At 48.5% G+C, this 25,995-nt stretch overlaps 1 protein-coding gene across 3 annotated transcripts in view; it reads right to left on the bottom strand.

Annotated features, from left to right (window-relative positions):
* The window catches only part of FRMD4A (FERM domain containing 4A), a 301,838-nt gene that overhangs the window by 48,376 nt on the left and 227,467 nt on the right, over positions 1 to 25,995 (bottom strand). For all 3 annotated transcript variants that reach the window (XM_075017733.1, XM_075017741.1, XM_075017751.1), the window contains exons 9-12: positions 22,416 to 22,481; positions 22,172 to 22,229; positions 19,500 to 19,586; positions 3,730 to 3,806 (exon numbers count right to left, since the gene is read on the bottom strand). In XM_075017733.1, the coding sequence (XP_074873834.1) occupies positions 3,730 to 3,806; positions 19,500 to 19,586; positions 22,172 to 22,229; positions 22,416 to 22,481 (288 nt within the window). The remainder of the gene's footprint in view (positions 1 to 3,729; positions 3,807 to 19,499; positions 19,587 to 22,171; positions 22,230 to 22,415; positions 22,482 to 25,995) is intronic.

Genomic DNA, 25,995 nt, shown 5'->3' with positions numbered 1-25,995 from the left:
CCTGCAGTTATGAACTAATCCTCTCAGCGGTGCTGCTCTTCCCCTCCCACCATTCACTATTATCCTTCCCAACTAACAGATGAAGAAAGAGAGAGGCACCCAGAACAAGAGGCCCTTTGCAGAGCTCGGGCTAGAGCCCACGAAGTTCGGCTTCTACTCCCTCGTATTAACTACTCACCCCACACCCTCCTATCTTATTCAGCAGCCTGGGAGCCTGTGTAAGCTGACTCAGAGGCTGGTTTGGACTGACTCAAAGGAATACTGAGCACTATTCTGGCCATGTCCATGCCCCCACACACTGCGCAACTCCGCCTGAAAGTCCATCTCACTTGACCAGCAGGCTAAAATCTGAAATCCGTTCCTTGAGATCCAGGATTCCCAGAACAGCGCAACACGGGTTAATGTTTTACACTGGAAGTGGCAGTCTGATACGGGACATTGGAACTAAACGTGTGCTGCCTCGGCTTCTATATTCCACACGGTTCTACCCTACGCAGTGCAAAACCGACAGAGTAAAACTCAGCTGCACAACACAGTGCCTAGTCCACGTGGAATACAGGACATGGCATTTATGCAGCTCAATAAAGTTATAGAGCCAAAGCACCAGACTGCAAGAGGTTTGAGATACGACTGTACAGACATAAGAGATGACCATATTTTCCTGCGTGCTGCTGAGTTGCAAATTTAATATGGTCTTCGTGTCTCTTAACTACCCGCCTTCCTTTCTGGGTTGCTCTTTTCTGTTCTCTGATTAGTCCTAAATGAGACATTCTGCCTTAGGGTCAAGAGTGTCTGTAGATCTCTGATTTGCTTGCAGTATGGGCTGACTGCTGACCCAGGGACTGACTGGGTAAGGCAATGCAGGGCTCCTGATTCAGAAGGATACCTAAGCATCTGCCTCATTTTTAACACATTCATAGCTCTGCTGGCTTCAGTGGGACTACCCACTCACCTAACGTTAGGCACATGCTTAAATTGCAGCAAGGGAAGTTTAGGCTGGACATTTGGAAAAACTCCCTAACTGTTAGGCACAGGAATAAATTGCCTAGGGAGGTTGTGGAATCTCCACCATTGGAGACTTTTAAGAGAATCAGATAAACATCTGTCAGAGGTGATCTGCACAGTGTTTGCTCCTGTCATGAGTGCAGCAGACTGGACTAAGAGCCTGCTGTCCCTCACCTGGGACCATTATCATCCCAGATGGCAGACACATAGAGCCCTGCAAGGACACAAAATTTGTGCCTGCATCCACATGTGTATCCACACAAATGAGCCAGGGATACCTACACTGACACCTGTGGATATAAAGCAGATATCCTCAAATTCAGAAGGTTCTCAATACAAAATTTGTATCCACAGACGTGGATACCCGTGAATGTCCACTTCATAGCCAGGGGTCTGCAGGGCTCTCCAGCTACGTCACTTCCATGCAAAATCTTTGGGAGAGCTCACTCCCTTGTTCATGTACCATGGTAGGTCAGGACTGTACGTGACTCTTGGGGAGGGTGAGCACAGCTCCTCCAGGAATTAAGAACAGTGTGGGGGTGATCAGGCAATCGCATGGAAGTTATAACAACTCCAGGGAGGTACCAGAACCTGGAGAGGATCGGAGATACTGGTTCAAACTGGACTCTCCAGAGACCAACACAGGCATGGGAATTAGGGGCGCAGAAGGTGCTGCAATATCACTCATGTCTGATGCAGCATTGGGGCTGCCAAACCTGTAATGAGGATCCCAGCACTGCTGGTCCCAAGGCCCAGGGCTCTGCTCCTAGCCTCGTGCCTGTAGCACCAGCTACCACTGGCCCCTGCACCCAGGGCTCTGCTCCCACTGTCAGTGTGGTTCAAGCCTCAGACCCCTGTCCTCTGTCCACCCACTACTCTCAGAACCACAGCTTGTTCCTGGCTCTAGCTCATTAGAGAGGAGTTACAGACAGAGGCAAAGGGGCTGTGACCCCTTTGCAGGTTTGCAGACCACTAGCTTTCAGCTCTCCCACCGTAAAAGCGCTCCAATGACACTGGAAACAAGCAGTCAAAGAAAGGACCTCTGGATCAACAACCTGAGTTTAAATCGACTCAGGGCCTGCGCTGTTGTCCAGCAATGGGCCAGCTTCTTCTGTCTACAGGGGTCCCCAGTCCAGAGAAGAGTGGGAAAGATTTGGCCTACATAAGAGCGCTGGGTGACCTCTGCTCAGTGGTTAGCAGGCACATGGGAACCTCTATTGTTTTTTATATGTTTTCTCTGTAATGATTTCACCTTAAGAAGCAATAGGCTGTCTTAAGAAGTGCTGTGGGAACAATTACACTGCTTACAGCATTCAAAGAGAGAAAACGAAGCACAGACACATCACTGGTTAGGCAGTCTGAATTGCTGGGAACACCACAGTGTCGGATCTGCGCCGCTTGGAAAAGCCCCGGTTGGGAGGGAGAGAAGCATGGGACTCTGCCCAAGAGAGGTAACAGCCTGAGAGCAGGTGCCCTTGGTGGCTCACACAGGTGAAATACAGGTGCAGTTATTTCCCGTATCCATGACACCCCAAACCACATAGGTGGCACAATCGACAGCAAGCTCTGTTGTAACATGCATTAGGATTGCAAGCGTATGAGCTGCAAAACATGTTACGGGGAACACCACAAATCAATCTGGGATAAAAGAGAGAACCAGAATCCTCTGCCCTGGCGCTTGCTGAGTAATACCTTGCTTGGCAAGCTGATGTGAACAGGGGCTACTTATGGAATTATGTGCTACACAACAGGAGCCTTTCCGCTAATTGCAATGGGCTCCGATCAGGCTCAATGACAGGAAGCAGGACAGGCTGTGACCCAGAGTGATTCAAAGGGTTACCCGCATCTTAACTCACCAGCCAGCTCCCAGATTAGTGTAAACAGCAAAAAAACATGTCCCGCCAAGAAAAACGGGCTCTGCTTCAGCTCCCACCACTACCACCCCTATCGGTGGAACTAGTCGGGGGAACGCAGGGGGGACTGCAGATCCCAATGTGCCCCATAGTAAATACAGGGAGATCTGCTAGGAAGCGCCTGGCCCTAGCGCTTGCACTGCCAGGCACCTTTCCCAAGGCAGGGGTGCACAGACTGGGGGGGGGGGGGAGGGTAAAATTTCCTTGGAGGGGGAAGACGCAGCAATGGGCTGCTGGGGCTCAGGTTCACCCATCTCACTGACACTGCTGAACTACGTGCCTGTTTTTATGTCTGCGTTCCCCTTTCTAGTCCCATTAATAAAGTCTCTCCACTCTACGCACTTGTTTTCTCACACAGGGTCTGCCCTGTGAACCTACCGAAATGTCCTTGGGTTTGGTTCGTTAGCCAGACGGGGCGGGGGGCTGCTGACGCAGGGAGCGAAAGGGGGTCCCCCGCACAGCGTTTGCGCGCCCCAGCTTTAAGACAGGCAGCGACCGGCAGAGCGACCTGGGCACGCGGGAGGGAGTCACCACCCATTTCTTCCAAGGCCGGTCCTACTGCAGCCGGGTCCCCGCCAGCGCGTCACATCGCTGGAGCCGCGCTCCCGCTTCCCCGCACCGCTGTGCGCCAGCCACTCCCCAGGGGCTCTGGCGGGGCGGCCGCAGCCCGCGGGGCTCAGGTCTCACCCTCTACAGGACGCACACGCGGGAAGCGGCAGCCCACCCACACCGCGCCCGGCCCACGGAGCGATGCGCCCGCAGCTCCCTCCCTGCCCCGCGTGGGGAGCCCGGCCGGGCGCGGCTGCCTTACCTGCGCGGGTCGTGCACCTCCACGGAGAACTTCTTCTCTCGGAAGTACAGGTTCTCCAGCTGCCGCCATTGGAAGATCTGCCGGGAGAGGACGGGGTGAGACGCGGGGGACCGGGGCCGGCGCCTGCGCGGGGGCTGTCCCGGCTCGGAAAGGCGCGCAGGGGAGCGGAGCTGAGCGGAGCCCGGCGTGGGGGGCGGGTTTCCCGAGGCCTCTCTCGCCCCGCCCCGCCCCGGCGGCGCTGAGCTGCGCGGCCCCAAGGCTGAGCCACTCACACCGCCTGGCCGGGGCAGGGCTCGCTGCGGGCCGGCAGACAAAGAGCCCCGGCCCCCGCGTGACCGGAGGGAGGGACAGGTCAGGGGCCGAGCTCTGCCGCGATCGCCTGGCACCTACCACCCGCAGGAGCCGCTAGGGGAACGCCGGGCTGCGGGGCGGGGAAGCTGCTGACCCGCAAGCCCAACACGTGCGGGCCGGGCGGGCGGGCGGGCGGGTCTCTGCTCAACCGAAGGCAAATCGCTGTGGAGGAGCTGAATTCCTTCAGCCTCAGCAAGCGCATCCCCCGGCCCGGCCCGGCCCGGCCCCTCCCGCAGCAAGAAATAAACACACCAGAGCCACCCAAAGAAAGTGGGAGGCGTTTCCTGCTCCCAGTGCAGAGTGTCCCTCTGGCAGCCCCTGGAGCGGCACCACTTGCCTCCCCACGACACGCTGCCGCAGGGAAGCTATTAAGGGAGTCAGGACGGTAATGTTTTGTGGGCCGCATGCCCAGCGAATGTGAATTTACTTGACTGAAGTCTCCAGGTGAGAAGTTGGCCTGGTAGTTCCGCACCAGCTTTTGCAAACATGAACCACTCCTCCCCACATGTGGTTATGAGGGTAGCGTGCCCAGTGTGCTCGGGCGGCACTATGCAAACAGCAGGACAGAGTCCCTACCCCTCAAGAGCTTACAGTCCTCCAGAAGACTGACAAAAGGCCAAAGAGAAGGACAGACCATAGAAGGAACAATGCCCGGACTGCAAATGTCATGATGCTTCCAGGACATCCTCTTATCCTGACTGGTACAACCGTTTCACAGAGTGGTTAGTTGCCTTGCCCAAGGTCACACACTGAGTCAGTGACAGAGCCAAGAATAGACTCCAGTAGGTCCAGCCACTAACCACTCTGTGTCCCCTTTGCGAAAAGGCAGCAACCACCAGCAGCTTGAATGGGCACCTTGGATTCCTTCACCTCTGTCCCACATTTATCATGGACAAATTGCAAGTCTGCAATCCCTGCAACAGATCTGTATCTGCCCCTGAAGAGAATCACCACACCCTGCCCAGCCAAAGCAAACACTTGTTCTGTTGTTTTTTTTTAAAGCAGCTTCTCGTGAGCAGTAGTTGGTAACTTAGAGATAAACCACCCCTCCATAATGAAGTTACAAAGATAACTCAGCTAAACAGGAGATGTGCTTTGATCTTCATTGACTGATCAGCCATAGGGAGAGGGGAGGGTGGAGATCTAAAAACTATAGCTATCTACTGCTTAGATATTAAGCATTCTACTACTGCAGTGGTGCCGGCATTCAAAGCCTGCCAGATGTTTGTGCTGTGAAAGTTTCCAGCCACGAGATTTGTTGTTTTAAATGTGGGTGTAGAGAAGGAGGCAGAGAGCAGAGAGCACAACAGCAGGTACTTGGGACCCCTTGGCACAGAATTGCCCTCTCTAGATAAAACTCCGAATGCCTGGAATACCTGCTGGGGACTTGTCTCGCTTTTCAGGCAGCAAAAGCTGCTCGGTTACATTATGTTCTGCAGTTGTCCCCACGATCCAGCTGGGTCTGGCAAAAGAATAGGAAGGAAAAATACAAACCCCAGACCCAGCAATGCATTTATGGATCTAATTTGTTTCTCAGGTGGAAAAATTAATCACTACCTAGAAACAAACTAACCTCTTCTGAGAGATTTCCCCCTCATCTAAATAACCCACAAAATAACAGGGGCACGTGTGCTCTTATGCAGCAGGGAAACATGGCCTTATGAAAGCACTGTGAGTCAGATGATCTGAGTTCAATTGCCCTCTCTGCCAAAGGCTTCCTGTGTGACCTTGGTCAAATCACTTAAGAAGCAGATTTCCAAAATCACCATCATATTTAATGGCCAAGATCCCTCATTCTCTCTGTGCTTCTCATTGTCTGTCTGTAACGTCCCTTCCCAGGCTCACAGGGCAGCAGAGAAGGTAAGTGTTTGGGTGCTGCTCATAGAGACCACAACAGTATCTGGATAAGCACACACAGCTTCTCAGTGTTCCTTCCCTTGTTGACTTACGTGAACAAAGAAACAACAGATCCTTCCTGCATTGCAAATGGAACGTTAAACGCTCCTCTGAGTGTCTGGCAACACCTGTTCTCTATATCTGCTCATATACAGTCACAGAACCAACCTGGCTAGCAATAGGAACATGCATCTTATTTAGGATGGCCATCCATCCTGTTTTTACTGGGACAGTCCCTTATTTATGCTGTCTCACTGACATCCCGACTTTTTTAAGAAAATGAGCAAATTGTCCCCTATTTTGTGGGGTGCTTGTTTCCCAGCACGACGTGTCCCAGGAGCTTGGTGTGCCATATTTGCCATAGGGCAATGTGGTCACCCTAGTCCTATTAAATCACCATCGTCCATCTTCTCGACTAGTGCAGAAGGGTTCCCTACCATCTATTCCCTGGTTGTTTTCTCCAGTCCATTATCAAACTGTTCAAGCAATGGGGGCACAAGTCCATTTGCTGCAGCTAAATTGCACTCTGACATGTACTACACTGTATCATTAGTGTGTTCCTATTTTCTCTGCTTTCTTTTGGCTGTGCAGACAAAGAGATGAGGCCAGGTTTTTCAGCGGAAGAGGAGGAAGGTGATGCTACCGTCTGATTTTTAGGCTTTTTTTTTAAATGCTTGTTTCCAGAACTCATGCATATTTTTCCTGTCTCAACGTCTCTGCTCTCCTCTAAATTCCTAGATGCTCTTCAGCCACCTGCCACTTAACTTGCTCACTGTTGACCTGAAAGGTCTTACCCTTCCGAGGGGGAATGCAATATGCAAAAATTTTAATTCCCAGCAGAAAATATCCATTTTCGATCACATCCCCAGCAGGAGAAACAATGGCTAATTTCGCTCTTCAACTGGACCCAATGTAATAAACCCTTCGCTAGATCCCCAGTTTATTATAGTTGCAAATTGATATTGGCTATTTGGTGAGATGTGCACAAGGTGCCATTAGCCTGACCTTTTAATGGAGAGCACAGCTTTAGCCTGTCAAGAGCCATTTGTCACGCTGCTGCTTAAATCTTCACAGGGGAAGGAGACACAAGAAGAAACTGGTCATGTGCTTAATATAACCTAACAGAAATTCAGTCATCACAGGCAGAACTATTTTTTCTCCTCAGTATGATTTTTGGGCCAATCATAACTCATGCACTTCAGTTATCTGATTGCCTATGGCAGAATTTGGATCAGCCTTTAACTCAGTTGTTTACAGCGTCAGATCTGATATGCAGAGAATTCCATGAAAAGTCTCTGTTTGATTTAAGTGGAAGTTGGATTGGGCCCATAGTATATGTAGTAGGTTTGTGAAACCGTCATCCCTGGAGACGGAAAACCTCTATCTACTCATAGACTAGGTACTCCTGGGGTTGGGGCAGTGACACCCCACCTATATAGATCAAGGTGGGGGCATTCTTTAACAAGAGAAGACAAATCAGTTTCCATGACTTGAGACAGCCTTCAAGGGTGCCAATTCATGGTAACTGTGGCAGTGGTTCCTCTGATATGGACTCAGGTCCATTGGGAACTATGCTGACGTCACTACCCCATCCACTTAGCACTGAGCTGCGGTTTTATGTGGCCATGGCTACACTAGCCCCTGCCTTTCGAAAGGGGAATGCTAATGAGCCACTTCTGCAGATGTTAATGAGGTGCTACCACGAATATGCAGTACCTCATTAGCATAATGGCAGCTGTGCACGTTTCGAAAGTGCTGCTTTTGAAGTGCACACTGCTCATGTAGACAGGAGCCTTTCGAAAGGACCCCCCAGACTTCAAAAGCCCCTTCCTCCTGAAGCCAAATGGGAAGAAGGGGCTTTTGAAGTCCAGGGGGTCCTCTCAAAAGGCCCCTGTCTACATGAACAGTGTTAGCGAAAGCAGCACTTTTGAAACATGCATGGCTGCCATTATGCTAATGAGCCACTGCATATTCATGGACGCACCTCATTAGTATCTGCCAAAGTGGCTCATTAGCATCCCCCTTTCAAAAGATGGGGGCCAGTGTAGACATGGCCTGTGTGTTTACTGGGTGTGACAGCGATGCCGTCCAAACTCCACCATGTCTCAACATCACGGTTAGTAACTGTGTATCCTGTAAGCTGAGCACTTGGGTGGCTGCCCACCTGATTTGCAGAGTGCCCACAGCTGGCAGCATTTCCTTCTCTTGGTGGTGCACAGCTGTGCGTGCCTTGGTGCACATCACAAAATTTATTCCACCCATGGATGAAAAAAATTAGAGGGAACACTGGTTAGTAGATTCCAGTATTCCCTGAAAGCTTGACCATGTGACCAGCCAGCCAGGAAAGATTTTGGTGCTGCCCAGCTGATTAGCAGAGCCCATCATTCACTGCTTTCAGTTGGGAAGGTGAGCACTGAATGTAATGAGGCCACCTAGTCTTCCAGTGGGTACTGAACGATGGCTCCCCCAGTCTGGCTTTCCACCCCAGTTGCACAGTTATGGTCTTAAAAGAGACAGACAGAAAAGTGGCTTCTAAAAAACAGCTCCCCAAACCGAAAGAAAACTATCAAAAAATCCAAACACTGGCCCCAACACCCCACCCCCATATTTTTCCTCATAATCTCTGATACACATTGTGAACTCAGGCATTGCTCCAAGACAAACTAAAACAATGCAAGCAGCCCAAATTTCCATGTACCGAACCTTTAAGAAGAAGCATTCACATCAGGCAGCATGTGCAGTTTGAAACTGGCGAGTGCCTTATTAACCACTCCAGGCTCTAGGATGGCTGTGGTTGTTCTGGTAAGAAGCTGGGGTTGGAAATGGCACAATGCTTTTCTGCTGGGGAAAGGAGCTGGGAGAGGGATTTCGGTGTTGTACAGCAGCATGCTGCGGGGAGTTTGTGCCCAAGCTGGGAGATTTGCTCATCGGAAATTGTTCCCAGGCGCTGTCGAATTGGCCAGGCACCAGAGGTTTGTGACTCGCAACAAAGAGCGACAGTCAGCCCCTTTTGTGAGAACATTTGTGGCTTGGGCCACTCCCTAAAGAAGCCAGGCCTGGTAGAGAGGAGGCCCAGCTGTCTGCACCATTTCAGCAATCGGAGTCTGAGCAAGTCACTTGACTAGGGGCCTGATCCTGGGTGAATCAAAGGGAGTTTTCAATGACATAAAAAGAATTCTGAACACTCGTGATGCAAAAGGGAGGGTGGTTTTGTGGCAAACACACAGGCCTGGTGAAAAGACAGGGGTTGTACAGCTGGTGCTGAGGGAAAGAGTCAGCTAATACAGTTTAGCGCAATCCCCAGATTGCTTCCCCTTGAGCCCAGGAATAGACACTGAATCAGGAGTTCCCTGACAGCCCCTTAACTCTGGGCACAGCAGAGAACCTGGAGTTCATGTGTAAAGTATAATGTGATCTTTGATGGAAGACACTGTTCTTTCACAACATTAATTATTGTGCTGTATAGTTTCCAATGTTCCCTCGATTTTTTTACTCGTATGCAGAATAAATTTTGTTGTGTACACTGAGGCATGTACAAATGTGCACCACCAGTTAAAACACACATGCTACCAACAGTGGTCAGCTCTGGGTGCTCTGCTAATCAGCGGGGTGGCACCTACATCTCTCCTGAGTGGCCACCGAGCTGATTGGTCATGGTTCTCTGACTCTGTATCATCTTACAATAGGTTCTACTGTCTAATCAAACAATGAGTGAAACACTGTTTTATTCTGTCTACAGTAAAATCTTTCATATCTGGCATTCTGTCATCTGGAACTCTCAAATAACCTGCATTTTAACCATAAGTAAATTTTAGTTATGTTTTCCATAAGTACAGTATAGTGAAAGTAAATACAAATAAATACAGCAAATATGGTATAAGTTTACAGTGTACAACACTACTGTTGTTGATAAATAAATTATTCTGCACTCATTTTTGTTTGTTTCTTAATATCTAATCTTGTTTTTCTTTAGTTTTATGCATTGCTAGGCACCTCTCTTTTATCCAGATTATTTGAATATCTGGCAACCTCCTGGTCCCAGGGCTGCCGGACATGAAAGTTTCCTGTATGTAGAATTTTCCATCTTTCAGTTCCATTGACTGTCCCCTAGTTCTTGTATTTTGCAATATGGTGAACAATTTCCTGATCTGCCTTCCCTGGACCAGTCAGTATTTTGTATACTTTTAGCACTTTTTATACTTGAATAGTAACAGAGAAGGAGCTGTGTTAGTCTATATAGTATCAAAACAAAAAAGCAGTCAAGTAGGACTTTAAAGACTAACAAAATAATTTATTAGGTGATGAGCTTTCGTGGGACAGACCCACTTCTTCAGACCATAGCCAGACCAGACCAGACTCAATATTTAAGGCATAGAGAACCATGGTATGGCTATGGTCTGAAGAAGTGGGTCTGTCCCACGAAAGCTCATCACCTAATAAATTATTTTGTTAGTCTTTAAAGTCCTACTTGACTGCTTTTTTGTTTTGATTTTACACTTGATGTTTGTTTATGTGAGGGGTCTGTTATTTCTTCCCCACAGGAAACTGGTTTTACCACTCACTCAATGAATCTACCAACCTGACAATGCTTCTTTATGCCCTAAAGCAAAGAGGATTTCTATTTGTTCTGCAGTAAAAGAGCCCTTAATTAGGTGACAAGTATCCGAGAGGTAGCTGTGTTAGTCTGTATCTTTGAGAACAACAAGAAGTCCTGTGGCACCTTATAGACTAACAGATATTTTGGAGCATAAGCTTTCGAGGGCAAAGACCTGCATCTGATGAAGTGGGTCTTTGACCACAAAAGCTTATGCTCCAAAATATCTGTTAGTCTATAAGGTGCCACAGGACTTCTTGTTGTTCTTAATTAGATGGTTATTCAATGTCTGTTAATAACCCATTTTCCCTATGGATTTAGAAAAGTTCACTCTGCTCCTTGTTGTTCATACAAGGACAAGTGAGATACCATAGCAAAGTTGTGCCTTCTGAACAAAGTCCATTTATTGATTACTAGCAATAGGATCATACTCTCAGTACACTACACTGGTGGAGCAGGCTGTTTTTCTCAGGACACTGGCTAGTCTATCTGAAGAAGTGGGTCTGTCCCAGGAAAGTTCATCACCTAATAAATTATTTTGTTTGTCTTTCAAGTACTACTTGACTGCTTTTTTGTTTTGATACACTATTTTGAGACACTCAGAAATACTGAGTTCACATTTGGTATAATCCGATAGGCACCAGTTCTCACTTACACTTTTGTAAATGTCAAGTGAGGCCAGGTCTATGCTAGAAATTAAAGTTGATTGTAGATACACGATTTTAGCGATGGCAATTGCATAGCTGGAATTGACTTATCTACAATCGACTTACCTGGCTGTCCTCACAGAGGGAGGCCAGCAGGAGAAAGTCTCCTGTCCACTTTCCTTACTCCTCATCATACTGAGGGGTACAGGGGTTGACTGTCAACTCCAGATAGTTTGATTTCCTGCAGGCCTACTTGGCACACGAAATCGAACCCTGGTAGATCGACCCTTACCAGGTCCGTCTTCCGCATAGTGAAGACTGTTGCCTGTTGCTCTGGATTTGCACTGGTACTAGTGATATCAGAATCTGACCCTCAGGGAAAATCCCATTAAATACCTACTACTTTGTGGATACCATATACCAGGAAATGGCAATATTTTAGCAAAATGCCATACTGCTCAACCTCAGAGTACAGACACAACTGGCAACAGCTTTTCTGTCTGACACAAGGAGAAACTCTGTCCCTCTACAAACTCACCTGGGGCCTGGGAAGTTTCTGCTGTGATATTACACATCTCTATTTTCATTCTGTCCCCAGCATCCTTCAGCGACTACACTCCCTCTGGCTGAAGAAAGATTTTGGAGCCTGGAGAAGAAGACTATCCAGTGTTTTGTTGCTAGGAGATTATCAAGTTAATCCAGAATAGCGGGTCTCATGTTTAGTGGAAGGAAAGCTACACAAAGTACAGTGACAGAGAGGTAGCCCTGTTAGTCTGTATCCTACCAAAACAAACCAGCAGTCCAGTAGCACTTTAAAGACTAACAAAATAGTTTATTAGGTGATGAGCTTTCGTGGGACAGACCCGCTTATTCAGATCATAGCCTTACCAGAACAGACTCAACATATAAAGCACAGAGGTCCCAAACATTATTATCAAGGTTGACCAATCAGAAAAATAGCCAACCTTGATAACAATTTTTGGACCTCTGTGCTTTATATATTGAGTCTGGTCTGGTCTGGCTATGATCTGAAGAAGTGGGTCTGTCCCACAAAAGCTCATCACCTAATAAATTATTTTGTTAGTCTTTAAAGTACTACATGACTGCTGGTTTGTTTTTATACAAAGTGTATGTCACTCCTTCAAGGTTTTTCTGTTTCCAGCTAGCAGCATCCTATTTCTGAGCCATATGGAAACACTTTGGCTGACTTTGTTAATCATTCACTCCCCTGCTTTGTTTGAGTTAATTGTTTGCTAAAACTATTAACATGTTTGTGTTGAAGGACACCTTTGGGCTCTTAAAACCTTGGGAGCTTGGGACCAGAAAAACAGAGACATGCCTGTTGCTGCTCCCGTCACTCAAGCGTGCACTGATTCATTATCACAGCCACGCCACTTGGGGTTGATCAAATGCTGTTGGGAGCTCTTAGATCGCCTTGGAGATATTCAACTTCAGAAGCATGCAAAAAATAAAGAACCCCTTCTGAATAACTAGTCTAAGTCACTGTAGCTCCACTGACTCCAGCACAGCTAGGCTAATTTATACCAGCTGAAGAAATGGCTCAAAATATTTTGCTGGTTTTAGCATGAATTCAGTGCCAAGTGCCAGCAGATGCAAATCCTGGGATGGTAGGCGGGATTCATCAAAGCAATGAAAGGCCTGCCTCCTCTGAAGAAGCAGGGGACAAAGGATCTCAGATGGGTGACTAGAAATGAACCAGCAGGGACGGGGTGCATGCGACCCTGGAAACTGAAGTCTGCTGTTCACACACAGAACAGGTACATTATCGGTTTTGGAAGTGTAAGCTTCCCTGGAGCTGGAAGGACAAACTTAAGAAGTGATAAGGGAGGGAGCACTATGCTCCTTATGCCCTTGCTGTCTCTGCTGGACATGCAAACGAGGGGACCATCAGATTAGGGGTATCAGCAATGACCATGGCTGTGAAGTAAACACGTGTCAGTTAGACTAACAGAAAAGTTTTGAGCATGAGCTTTTGTGAGCACAGACTCACTTCATCAGATGCATCAGAAGCATCTGATGAAGTGAGTCTGGGCTCATGAAAGCTCATGCTCAAAACTTTTCTGTTAGTCTATAAGGTGCCACAGGACCCTTCGTTGCTGTTACAGATCCAGACTAACATGGCTACCCCTCCGATACATGTCAGTTAGGGACTGTCTAAGATCACCACATTCATTTCATGAAGCTCACTCAACAGTTATCTGGGAACAACTTTCAGTCCTTGCAGAGCAGATCTGCAGTGGAGCACATAATCCATAAGAAATAAAGCTTCATAACCCATTGCTTTTGCTTAATTTGTACCATGAGCTTGGCAGTTTACAGCCCTGGCACCTTTGGTTTTGCCACGCTAGGTATGAGAGTAATAAAATTTCATGAGTCCTAGCACCTCTTTCATTACAAATTAAGCACTGCCTATTGCCAATCTTGCTCAACGTACGAACCCTCGACTCAAAATCACAGGCTACAGACATTCTTCACCAGATGCCTGAGGTACATCCTTGCCATCAAATGGCAAGAGTTTATCACAAATGAGGAGCTCTGGAAAAGAGCAGGGCAAGAACTACTGGACATTCAAATCATGAGAAGAAAGTGGGGATGGCCAGGCCACGCTTTCAGAAAACCATCATCCAGCATAGTCCGTCAAGCTCTCCCAAGGAACCCTCAAGGAAAACGCACAAGATGAAGACCTTGGACAACATGGAAATGATCTACTGAGATTGAAGGACAACAACTGGGGTACTTCTGGAGTCAGCTAGAAGTTTTGTCCCAAGACAGAGTGAAATGGAGGAGACTTGTAGATGACCTATGCTCCACTGGGAGTATGAGGGTTTAAATCAAGTAAGTCATTGCCAATCTTCCAAGATACCTACTTACTCCAAACGTAAGTCAGGGCATGTCTATACTTAGCAGAAAATGGACGCGGTGGTGGTCGATCTTCTTGGATACTATTTAGTACACCTAATGGGGCTGTGCTAAATCGAATGATCAGGGCACTGTCATCAACCTGGTATTCCTGGGAGTCACGAGGAGTAAGGGAAGTCGACGGGAGAGTTTCTCCTGCCAAACTCCTGTTGTGGGGATGGCGGGAAAAATCAATTTAAGACACATAGACTCCAGCTATGCAATTCTCATCGCTGGAGTTGTGTATCTTAAATCGATCTTTTCCACATGTGTACACCTGGCCTGAGAGAAACAGAGGAGCAGTGGGAGGAAGAAAAAGATTTGGATTGAATTCTAGTTTAACTGCACTTTGGAGCTTCCAGTGATTCAAAGTGCACGTAGGAAGAGTTGAAAAGCACAGAGACACAACCATATACCGCTCTATACAGCGCTAAGAGCTGCATTTCTATTTAATATCCTGACACTCCCATGCCCCAAGGGTAGACAGACCACGGGCCAAATATGGATGCCAGATGCATGGACACCACACTTTTTTTTTATTTATTCAATACAGGTTGAACCTCTCTAGTCTGGGACACAGAGGACATGACCGGTGCCAAACGAGAGAATTTGCTGGACCATGGAAGGTCAATATTGTCTAGCAGCATTACCACTTCCACTGCTTAATGGGCTCTTAGAAGACATTTAGGGGTAAATTATGCTAAATAACAGCACTGAACACTGACAGCTAGGACTGGTGGCTGTAAAACTTTATGGGACCTCATGGCTACACCCATGATAAATGGTCGTCCAGTTAACTAAAATAATGCCAGATTATTGATGTTGCTGGATGAGAGAGTGCCAGACTAGAGAGGCTCAGCCTGTATTATTATTATTATAATTATAATTATAATTATTATTTTATCTGTAGTCTGGACCTTGACCAAGAGATTTGGATCTCAACAAAAAATAACTGACTGCCCTTGAGGAGCCACCTGATACTATGGGCCAGAGACTGAGCTCTGTTGAAACCCCCCAGATGACAATGGAGTTACTCTGGATTTAAAATGGTGCAAATGGGAGCATCATCTGCACAAATCCTCGCCTACAGACAGCCTGCCAGCCTTAAACAAATTCTCACCTCTAAGCCTGGAACCAATCCCTGCAACAAACCCCGCTGCCAGCTCTGCTCACATATCTACACCAATGATATCATCACAGGACCTAACATCAACCATACCATCAGGGGCTCCTTTACCTCCACATCTACTAATATAATATATGCCATCATGTGCCAGCAATGCCCCACTGCAATTTACATTGGCAAAACTGGACAGTATCTACGTAAAAGAATAAATGGACATAAATCAGACATCAGGAACGGTACTGTACAGAAGCCTGTGGGGGAACACTTCAATCTCCCTAGACACTCAGTAGCAGATTTAAGGGTGCCAGTCCTGAAACAAAGAAATTTCAAATACCAAATGGAGAGAGAAATCTCTGAGCTGCAATTTATTTGCAACTTTGATTCCATTAACCAAGGATTAAACAGACTGGGAGTGGCTTGCACCTTACAAAAGCAGCTTCTCTGCCCTATGTGTTAACGTCTCCACATTAGACTGACAATGGGCCATACCTCCCCTGTCTTATCTAACCTGTTTTTTCCTCTCTTCATACATACTACTGATAATGGGCCTCTTCCACCCTGACTGAATATACCTTGTCATCTCTGGCCCTCCCTTTTACTGGGACCCCACTCTTTAAATAGCCCTCTGAAACCACCCCCCGACTCATGCATCTGATGAAGTGGGTCTTTGCCCCCGAAAGCTTATGGTCCAAAATATCTGTTAGTCTATAAGGTGCCACAGGACTTGTTGTTCTCAAACATACAGACTAACCCGGCTACCTCTCTGATACCTGCACAAATTCATCTCTCTGACCTCATCAGAGCTGCTGACAAACCTAGGTAAGATTCCACAGACCCACTGCTGACTTACTGCTGCCATTCAATGAAAAGTTGGTTTTGACTGAGTGCTAACGGACTCACATGCAATAGGCTCAATGAACCAGCATGGACTGCAGTTATACTTGTGCATACAATAAGTGTGGAAAACTATCTGAGATGGCATAGTAGGAAAACATTATACTCTCTCTCATAACACAAGCAAAGTTTTTATATGAATTTAATGTACATTTCTTGGTTTCAGCTGGGTCCTTTCCACAATTTTCTGCCTGTGCAATTTCCAGAAAGATCTTTTTTTTCCCCACTGTAATTTTTCAGTTTGTTCTTGGTTTTGGGATAGCAGAGAAACTGAATCAGAAAGCTCAAAAAAGCCGTAAGCTGCAGCCTTTCCTCCCCACACACTTCACATTTACAGCTTCTTTGCAGAATGGGTTCCCCCTGTACCTCTGCACTTGTAAAACTAGACTCAACCTCTGCTGGCATAGGGAGGGGAATCAGATACCACAAGAGACACCCAGTGATGTCTGCAATACAAAAACCTCACTAGGCAGAGCAAAAATTGTGACACATGGACTCAGCAGGGCCTGCGCTAACTGAGTGGTGGGCAATCTCTGTCCCAGGGGCTGTATGCAGCCCATTGGGGTTCTATGCGTGGCCCGTGAGCAGTGTTGCCTCTAATTTTTCCTACCCATGGGCAGAATAAATTTTGTTACGTGCACCCAAGCGAACAGATACACACCTCCAATAGAAACCCATACTGCTGGCCATAGGCATTCTGCTAATCAGCTGGGCGGCACCTGAATCTCTCCTGGGTGGCAGTCCCAGCTCTCAACTTCCAGAGAACACTTCCTGCAAGATACTTTATTTGCCATTGCTCCCACATGGTGTTTCCAGATTCCTCTGATTTCTGTCCGTGTAACCTTTTTCCTACTGGTATTACTAAAGTGACACATAAAGCAAGGGCACGGGAAGTGAAGTGCGTGCTGACTGCATGTAGCAGTAACTGTGAGGGCTGTGTGTGCACTCTCTGCGTTCCAAGTGCTGCTACGGTCAGTTGGCACATCCTGTAAATTACAGGTACACAAGTGCAGTTAGAGAAGCTACCCTATCCCAGGAGACCATCTCAGCTACGACAATCTTACGACCACACTGAGATGAAGGAAGGTGACTCGTGGTCAACTCACTAGCCTAGGTTGCTCATCCCTGCTCTACCTTGGGCTTTTTACTGTGTCAGGGAAAGAGAGTGCAAACAGCATTTGAGCATCCATTGAGGAATTACCTAGCCTGCATGTTCCAAACCGCAAGAGTTGTGGTCACTCCCCCCAAGCCACAGAACCCCATGTTTCTAAGTAAGGCAGCATTCCTGCCACGGGCATCATGGATTTCATGCAACACATAAAACTGCCCATTTGCCAAAGTAACAACCATCACCTCAGCAAAAGCAATGTGCGCTCTGACCTGCTGGCCAGTTTTTCACGTTTAGTGCTGCTGCTCTGAGGAAAGGCTGGGGGTTAGATGGGACCCAGCTTGTCGCAGGGGAGAGGAGAGGGCAGGAGGCAAGTAGGGTGAGGGCCACAGCGGTACCCAGCAAACCTATTTTGGGGCTGAGCAGGTGGACAAGGGACAGAAAGAAAGACAAAGCACAGGAGAAAGGGGCCTGACTTCCCCAAAGAAACCAGCACTGTTGCCTCAAATGGAGGCAAGCCCAGAGTTTAGCAGTCTCCTTTCGGATTCTGCTGGTTGACTCTCTCTCTGTTCCTTGCTTTTGCTTCCATCCTATCGCAGGAAGCAGGCTGCGGCAGGGAGGTGTTCTGGAGAGGCACTTTCTGTAGCTGAAGCAGATTCCCAGGGTATGTCTCTAGTGGGGATTTGGCACGGATGCTGCACTGCAGAGCTGTCCCATCCATAGGACGAGGTGGGGCTGCTGCCCCTGGCTCTGCCCTTTTGGGGGCCCTGTGGTGTCTGCCTCAGGATCCTATGGATGGGAGGAGGCAGAGGGGAGAATTACCCAGGGCTGGGGCAGGAAATTACTTGGGTCTGGTGGTTGCGCGTGGCGGTAGCTGCAGCAGCAGCAGCAACAGGGTGTAGCATTCACTATGTGGGCAGCGTCCTCCTGGCCTGCTGTGTCTAGCTTCTCCGCAGTGGGCCTGGAGCGTGGTGGAGCAGAGCAAGCTGCCTCTGCCACTGCATGCATTGTGCGTGCGGCAGGGGAGGTGACTCCCTGCTGCTGCTAGCAACACCCAGCCCCAGACAATCCCCCAGTCCCATTGCTGGCGAAGGGGGTAAGGAGGCAGGGCAGGGATGGAGCAGGGGAGGGGCAGGAGCTGGAGCACAGGGAAAGGGAGGTTGTCTCAGGCCCTGCCCCAGCCTCAGGACAGCCCTGTTGCTCTGTGTGTGTGCAAACCCTCAGGCCAGAGGCACTGTAAACCATCACTTGCACAAAGGCATCTCACCCTGCAAGTAACGAGCTACCCCAGTGTAATGCATCTGTACTAGAGTTCACAGGCATGTCTTTGGTGGTGCTGTCACTGCTTGTGTAAATGCCCCCCGAGAGGAGGCCTTCCTTCTGAAGGCGTTAAGCTGATTTTATTAACATTTCTTTGCCTCAATTATCTCTGAGGGGCCTGATTTGCAGAAAGGACTGAGCGCCTCTTCTCTCAAAACCAGTCCCTTCTAAGAGGTCTCAAGGTGGGCACCCAAAGAGGAGGCGCCCAGAAGGGCTTATCACTTCTGAAAACATAGGCCAAGGCTGGGCTTTAAGGCACTTGTGGGCAATGCCTTGACCTGTGTGTCTTTCACAGCAGGGGTCCCACACAAGTGGAAATGCAAGTGGGGATGCGTCTCTTCCTGTGGGTGTGTGAGAGAGCCTTTTTATCACCATATGATTAACATTGGCCCTTACCCATTAAGCTGCCCACTCATCCAAGTGAATCTGGCACCCCACAATTTGTCTGTTTGCTCCTTGAAACATGATGCTTTTAACCCTGCGGGGGAGGAAAAAACTCAAAAGAATCCTAACCCACTTACCCTGACTGATATGTCTCCAGATCTCTTTTCTTCTCTGACTATTTATGGCCTGAGCCAAAGTCCCGCTTCTGCGAGCTGCTGAGCATCCACAACTCCTAGTGAAGCCGAAAGGGTTGAAGGTGCTCAGCACCTGGCAGGCTCAGGCCATACGTTCCCCCTTATTATGCCTTTTGAGGAATTGGATCGAGACAAGATGAACCCAGCAGCCAAAGCTGCAGTATTTAACCAGGCTCAATTTTTCCCAGCACGACAGCGCTTCAGTAAAGCAGGGGCAGAGTTCAGCGTGTCAATTTTCTGTAGTAGAATAGATGCTCAGGCTGGGCTCGGAGAAACTCCTTACGTCGTCCCTCTCTCAGAGGGGAGCCCATCTCCGAGCGATAAAGAAGACACTTACCTTTCTTGGTTTCACTTTGTCGTGGTAGTCGTACTGAAAAATGCCCTTGTAGCTAAGTCCTAACCACCAAGGAATTCCCTGCTTGTCCTAGGAGATAAAACAGGAAATGATATTTGATGGGAAGGGAACATTACGGACTCTCCCTGGCAGGAGCAGCGGAAGTTACCTCAAAGTGTGTGTGGCGGGGGAGTACTGGTGCCCAAACTATGGCCTCGCCCCTGCACCACCCTTCTCCAGACACCCCATCCCTATGCCACTCTCTCTTCGCAGGCCCCCACCTTTGCACTGCCCTGCCCCTCAAGCCCTGACCCTGCACCACCTCTGCCTCCTAGGATACTGCCCCCGCTTACCTTTTTCTCCCAGGACTCCGCCCCCACTTGCTCTTCTCTGTCCCTCCCCTGCCAGTGCGTGCTCTTACGACTCTGCCCCCCAACCCAGGTCTCCTTGGTTGAGGCACCCCTGCTCCCTGGCCCTATTGTCAAGGGAAGGATTTCTGTGTTTGTGAGAGGGAGCATCACACAGCATGCCAGAGGATTCCTGGGTCACAAAGATCCCATGAACATGAAAAAGATCCCAGGCACTTCTATTGTGGGTAGATGATAATTTATGGAATGCTCCAAATTGAATGAAGTTATTAAAAATTCTCCTGGGAGAGATCTCCTTCATTCCCTGCTGCAATGGTTCATCCTCTCAGCTGCCTGCCTTCCTGCAGGTGTCTCAGTCTGAACGCTCCTTTGTCTGGCCATGGAGATTGGAGGGGGTGAAACCCAATAGCTCAGCTGACTTGGCTTATGCGCAGGAATCCTGACATCAGTGGATACAATACAGTGCTAACGGGATCTGATGGCTACCAAGAGATAAGGTCTGACAGAGTTGGGCACAAAGGGATTTTGCGTGTGCCATAAAACTATTGAATGAAGTCAGGGCTGATATTCGATACAAACTCTGCATAGGGTTAGTGAGCTGCAACCCCCAGTGAAACTATTCCAGTTTGCCAAGATGCTGGAAAGGGGTGGGGAGCACGTGCAGGTGGGGAGGAGAGGCAAAACAGCAAAACCAAATGAGTGGAAAATGACTGTACTGAGCACTATATCTGTGTTGCTCAAGAAGGGCACAGTCCAAAGCCCACTGGCTGTAAGTGGTCCACTGAACCTCCCTGGCTAGTTTTGTTGGATTGGTCACTTAGGGCATGTTTGCACTGCCACTGGGAGGTACAATTCCCAGCCTGGGCAGACAGACTCACACTATCTGAGCCTGGGCCAGAGAGCTAAAAATGCCAAGGTGGAAGCAACAACACAGGGTAGCCATGAGCTTGGACTCAGAGGTCAGGCGGGCTTGTATTCAGATGGCCAGACTGTGCAGCCATCATTATTGCAGTAGCTAATCCGTCTACCTCTTCTAGCAATCATGCCTCTCGGGTGCCATGTAGCTATACCCGCAGGTCTGCTCCAAAGCCCACGACGTGTAATACTTGCTAGCTGACAACTGGCACATGCTCACCAGTTGAGAGGAACAACCCTCAGCACTAAGCACTGTGCACACAGCAGCAAGTGTTTGCTGGTTTAGGCACCAGCCCCCAAACCATTCCATGCAGCTTCCACCCATTGCAGTCAAATGGATGCTGGGCATGTAGGAGGGCTGGGGGACGCTGCCCTAAGACAGGGATGAGCAAACCATTTCAGATCAGCAAGATTTAGCCAACAGAGTCCTACTTCGTGACTTGTGGCTGCCTTTCCCTGTGCGGGGAATGGGTTCGGGAGATTGTATTTATGATCGTTTATTGTTCAATTATTTCTACTGCATGCTAGGTGTGCTGAAGAGGTACAAGAAAATAATGCCCTGGTACCTAAACCAGCCCAGGATCTGTACAGATAATGATGCAAGTCTGTGGGAGATGAACAGAGGAAATGTTCCAGGGAGAACAAACCTAGCTTCCTTTCTATGTACAGCTGGGGCTGAGAGCCACTGCAGGCCCTGGGAGGGGAGCCTGGCTCTGTGCCCCTGGAAGGGGAGGGACTAAGAGTGGAAGGGACGGGGCCTAGGGCAGTCAGCCCTTTGCACCGCCCAGACCGTGGCACTGCCCCTGCCCTCCCCTCAGACCCATGCGGAGCAGCACTGCTGTGATGTTGCAAAGGGGCCCGGAACTCTATTTGCTGCCACTGTCAAAGTAGCAGCAGTGGCAGCCAGAGCTCCATGCCCCTTTGAAATACCAGGCTGCAGAGCAACTGCCTCCTTTGTCCGCCCCACACCCCAGTGATGGGCCTGTTCATGTGCACTGGTTATCACTTGTTAAAAACTTCCACTGCAGGGCAGGCCTAGAAGGAGCAGTGGCAGCTGGATCGTGAGCACACCTTGGTGGTGGATTGCTGAACAAATGGAGCGAGCCTAGGGGAGGGATTTAATGAGGGAGAATCCCAGCAATCAGAAGACTGCAAGCTGGAGTCAGCTGCTCTGGGGCAGTGGAGGGGAGGCTGGAATTTTATCTTGGAGAACAGGATTTTCCTTTACTGAATCCTATTTACCGAACAGCTGCTGCATAGTTGAAACAAAGCTTATCTCAACAAAGGAAGTGAAATAGTACTTTCAGGAAAGTGCAGGGTACACAGAAGCCAGAATTGTTGTCACCATTATCAGTTTAATGTAGTAAATGACCCTTTGTCAATGACACGTACCTTTACTGCATAATAATGGACTCCATACGTTGGGAGGGATTCTACGATACTCATGTAACTGCAGAATGAAACACAGGAAGAATAACAAGGCTAAGGAGTGGAGTTCTGGAAAAGCCTCTGCTTAAAAAAAAGAAGTTACTAGGCAGGAGAGAGGAGACATAGTTATGCGCAGAATTTACAGCCGAGTGTAGAATATCTCCTAGCGAACGAAGGTCGCTTCCCCACGTTGTCCTTCCCTACTTACTTTACAATTGCTTGGCCTCTTGTCTGACCATTCAGCTTCTTGTAATGTTCAATAACTCTGTCCTCACTGTGAAGGGAGACATAGAATCTTGTTATTTTCAATCTCAGCTCAATAATCAGGGAAAATGTCAGTAGGTGAACAAGCATTTCTTTTACCAACAGCTACCAGCCCGGCAACCAAGAGGATGCCTGATGGAGAGTATGCAGACAGAATGGGACTGTATTCAGCGCCAGGGAATAGGAAGCTAATGCAGAGTACAAGCAGGGTATAATACTCACTGACTCCTCTGAACCATCCAGAAGCCGAGGCCTGTTCACTTCCATTGGTGAGGAAGGTGTTATTGGGTAGAATTACAGTGGGTAGAGTTTAAGTTAAAAGGTGGAAAAACAAGAGGTTGTTCTAAGAATAGTGGTAGCAAAGGTAACTAAGGTAGTAAAGATAATAGAGAGAGTGGTGCCCTGAGATTTGGCGCTGCGGGTTTTTTACTGTGGTGTAAACATACACGATGTGCATCACGGTGAGGTTGCCTGTGCCTACTGCTTGCTGTAAAGGGCACTGTTCCAGCAGGGAAAGGAGTGTTTTCATTCTCCTGACAAACATCTCAGAGTAAATACCACGTACAGAAAGTGACGGCCTTAGACTCAGCAGCCTTAGAGCCGAACTCTGGCCTTGCATTTGTGCAGGTGGCTTCCACTGCAAATCACGGGTGTCACCTGAAGGCAGGGAATGGCCCTTACCATGTAACAGCATGGACAAGATTAACATCTGGAGCAGTCACTGAATTATGTGAGGACTCAAATGTTGGATGGTCTACATCATTCCCACTGATAAAAAAGAACAAAGAGGACCTATGGGCCTTTGAAATGTCCTTCCAAGCCCAGTATTACTTACAGGCCTGATTTACTTCAGATGGGGGCAAATCAGGAGTAACTACCCAGAAATCAATGCAGTTACCCCATGTGTGTTGTGTGAGAGCAGAACCAGCCCCAGGCATGTTGCTTTGCTTTGGGTTTTGTGCTTTGTAGTTCAAAACTATCCCTCATGTTAACTTCCTTCACTTTGCTCCCTGGGCTGGACACCTCCGCCTGTCTGTGCTGTGCCTCTGAGTTTTGTTTGCTTTTGTTACGGATTATTATTAAAATGCATAAAACAGTTGCGTATTTCTTACATTATTTCCCCTTGGGCGTGGAAGCTAATCGGTGGCACATTTTCCTCCAAAGTAAAGCCCTGTCTTTAAAGAATTTCCTCAAAAGGCAGAATGGTCCTGGCTGAGGCACTAGAGGAGGAATTAGAAGATTTGCATTCTACTCCTGACTCTGATTCTGCCGAGCCACATCACTGTCCTGTGTCTCAGTTTCCCCCATCAGTAAAATGAGCCCACCATAAAGTGCTTGACGATCTACAGATGAAAAGAGTATTATTCCTCATTTCTCTTTCTTTTGCACCAGATAATAAAACCTAGATGACACTGACACCATGAACACATACTGCCTAACAAACCCCTTTTCCATGCAAAGTATTGTTTTGTGTCTTTCTTTTTCACTTCTGCCACCGCCTGGAAGACACTCTTAGACACCGAGGCTAACTTCTGTCTCCAGTTTTGCTACAATGGGGTCACCTCAACACGTGCCAATGAAAACAAACAAAACCATTCACTCAACGGGACATGTTCTGGCAGTGTTTTAACACAGTGTCATTTATCGTTTCAGCTGCTCGTCTTTGGCTAACTGCTACCAACAGCTATGTAAGTGCTGGGGCTTCGGCTGGGACCACCTGCTGGTATCATGGTTACAACTCTGACTCCAGACTGTTGCCACATCAGTGACATATATCAGAGGGGGAGCTGTGTTAGTCTGTATCTGCAAAAACAACGAAAAGTCCTGTGGCACCTTATAGACTAACAGACATTTTGGAGCATAAGCTTTTGTGGGCAAAGACCCGCTTCATCAGAACATCTGACAAAGTGGGTCTTTGCCCACAAAAAGCTTCTGCTCCAAGAAAATCTATTAGTCTATGAAGTGACATACAAGCTCACATATAGCACATGCCAATGGCAGAGGCCATTTAACACAGTGACTAATGCTATGGTACTGACGAAATGACAGGAAGCTAAAGCGGCTTGTCAGCTAGTAAACAACCCCTGTGAATGCGGCAAAAGAACCATCTATAAAAATGATATCCAGCAGGAAAGAATTCTGTAATCATCTTATAAGCGGAGGGATGAGGAATTCCCTCTTCCCTTGAGGCTTAAAAAAACAGAAGGCAGACCACTTGTCAGCCAACGTAGGGCCAGAATTCTGTAGGAGCTCAGGGTCAGATTTCCCCGTGCTAAGCTCTCACAGTTAGGGCCAGCTTCCAACCTACTGAGCTGCTCCTCATCACTGGTGGCTTCTTTCTGATACCTTACTGAAACTCCAGCCCATAATGCTTCCATGTACATCACTGCTTTATGGAGTTCAAATCTACATCCTGCTGAATACCTACAGTCAGGGCTGATTAATGGTGCAGGAACTATAAACGCAGGTTTAGGGTCTCAGCTTCTGGGGTAGTCTGGGGAGACCAGAATCTCATCATCTCTCTAGCCCTTCTGGACGGAAAGAAAAATGGAAAAAAAACAGATGTGACAGACACGTAACCGATGCCGGTCTGAGTCTGCACAGAGCTGGAAATAATAGCTCCAAGAGATGTAAATTGCCACAGGCATCTTTATTCTGAATTCTGCTGCCACCCCAAGGAAGTGCAAGGCTGGAGCTTGGGGCAGGGTAACAGTGCCAGGAAAGTCAGTAGAGCAGTGGTGGGCAAGATAGGGCCACAATCGGCATCCAGTCTGACGAGCCGCCAGATCCAGACCACAGACCACACCACTGGGGTCCTCAAGTACAGAGCCAGAAGCTGCCATGTGGGGGCTGCCCCATGCTGCTTCAGGCAGCTTTGTGTTCCATATAGCTCCCTGCTCCAGAGCCTAGGGGAATGGGGAGGCTTCACACGCTGCCCCCATCCCTCAGCAAAATCTTTTATCTCCCATTGTCCGGTTTGTAACTGATAGGAGCTCAGAGATTCTGATGGGGGGGTGGGGGCAAGAGTAGCATACAAAGTCTCTCTCTCCACCTGGGGCTGCAGCAGATGGGGAAGCCGGCCTCAGAGGGTGCTGGCTGGGAGCTGCACAGGTAAGTGCCTCCTGGCCAGCACCTGCAGCTGGCACTTCAGTCCCTCCCTCCGTCCCCCTAACTGCATGGCCCAGGTCACCGCCCAAACCCTCTGCAGCCCCTCCTCTTCTGCACCCCACCGCCTCCTAGACTCTGCACCCCAATCTGCTGCCCCAGGTCAAACCCCCTTCTTCACCCAAACTCCCTCCCAGACCCCCCCACTCTCTCCTGCACTGCAGTCCCCAACCCTGAGCTCCCTTCTGCACCCAACCTCCATCCCAGACCCCGCACCCCCCCTACAGAAAAGTGCGGCCCTTGAGCACTCACCAGAATCTTGGAGTGCCCCCCCCCCCCCCCGCATCAAAAGTTATTGCCCAAAAGTTTGAGCCTAAGAGCCCACGTTGCTTAACGCAGACCTGCCTGCACTTAAATAT

This window comes from Carettochelys insculpta, chromosome 1 (genome assembly GCF_033958435.1).
Source record: "Carettochelys insculpta isolate YL-2023 chromosome 1, ASM3395843v1, whole genome shotgun sequence".
Lineage (NCBI taxonomy): Eukaryota > Metazoa > Chordata > Testudines > Carettochelyidae > Carettochelys > Carettochelys insculpta.
The sequence above is the reverse complement of the archived record's forward strand: the minus strand, read 5'-3'. Positions and strand labels throughout refer to the sequence as shown.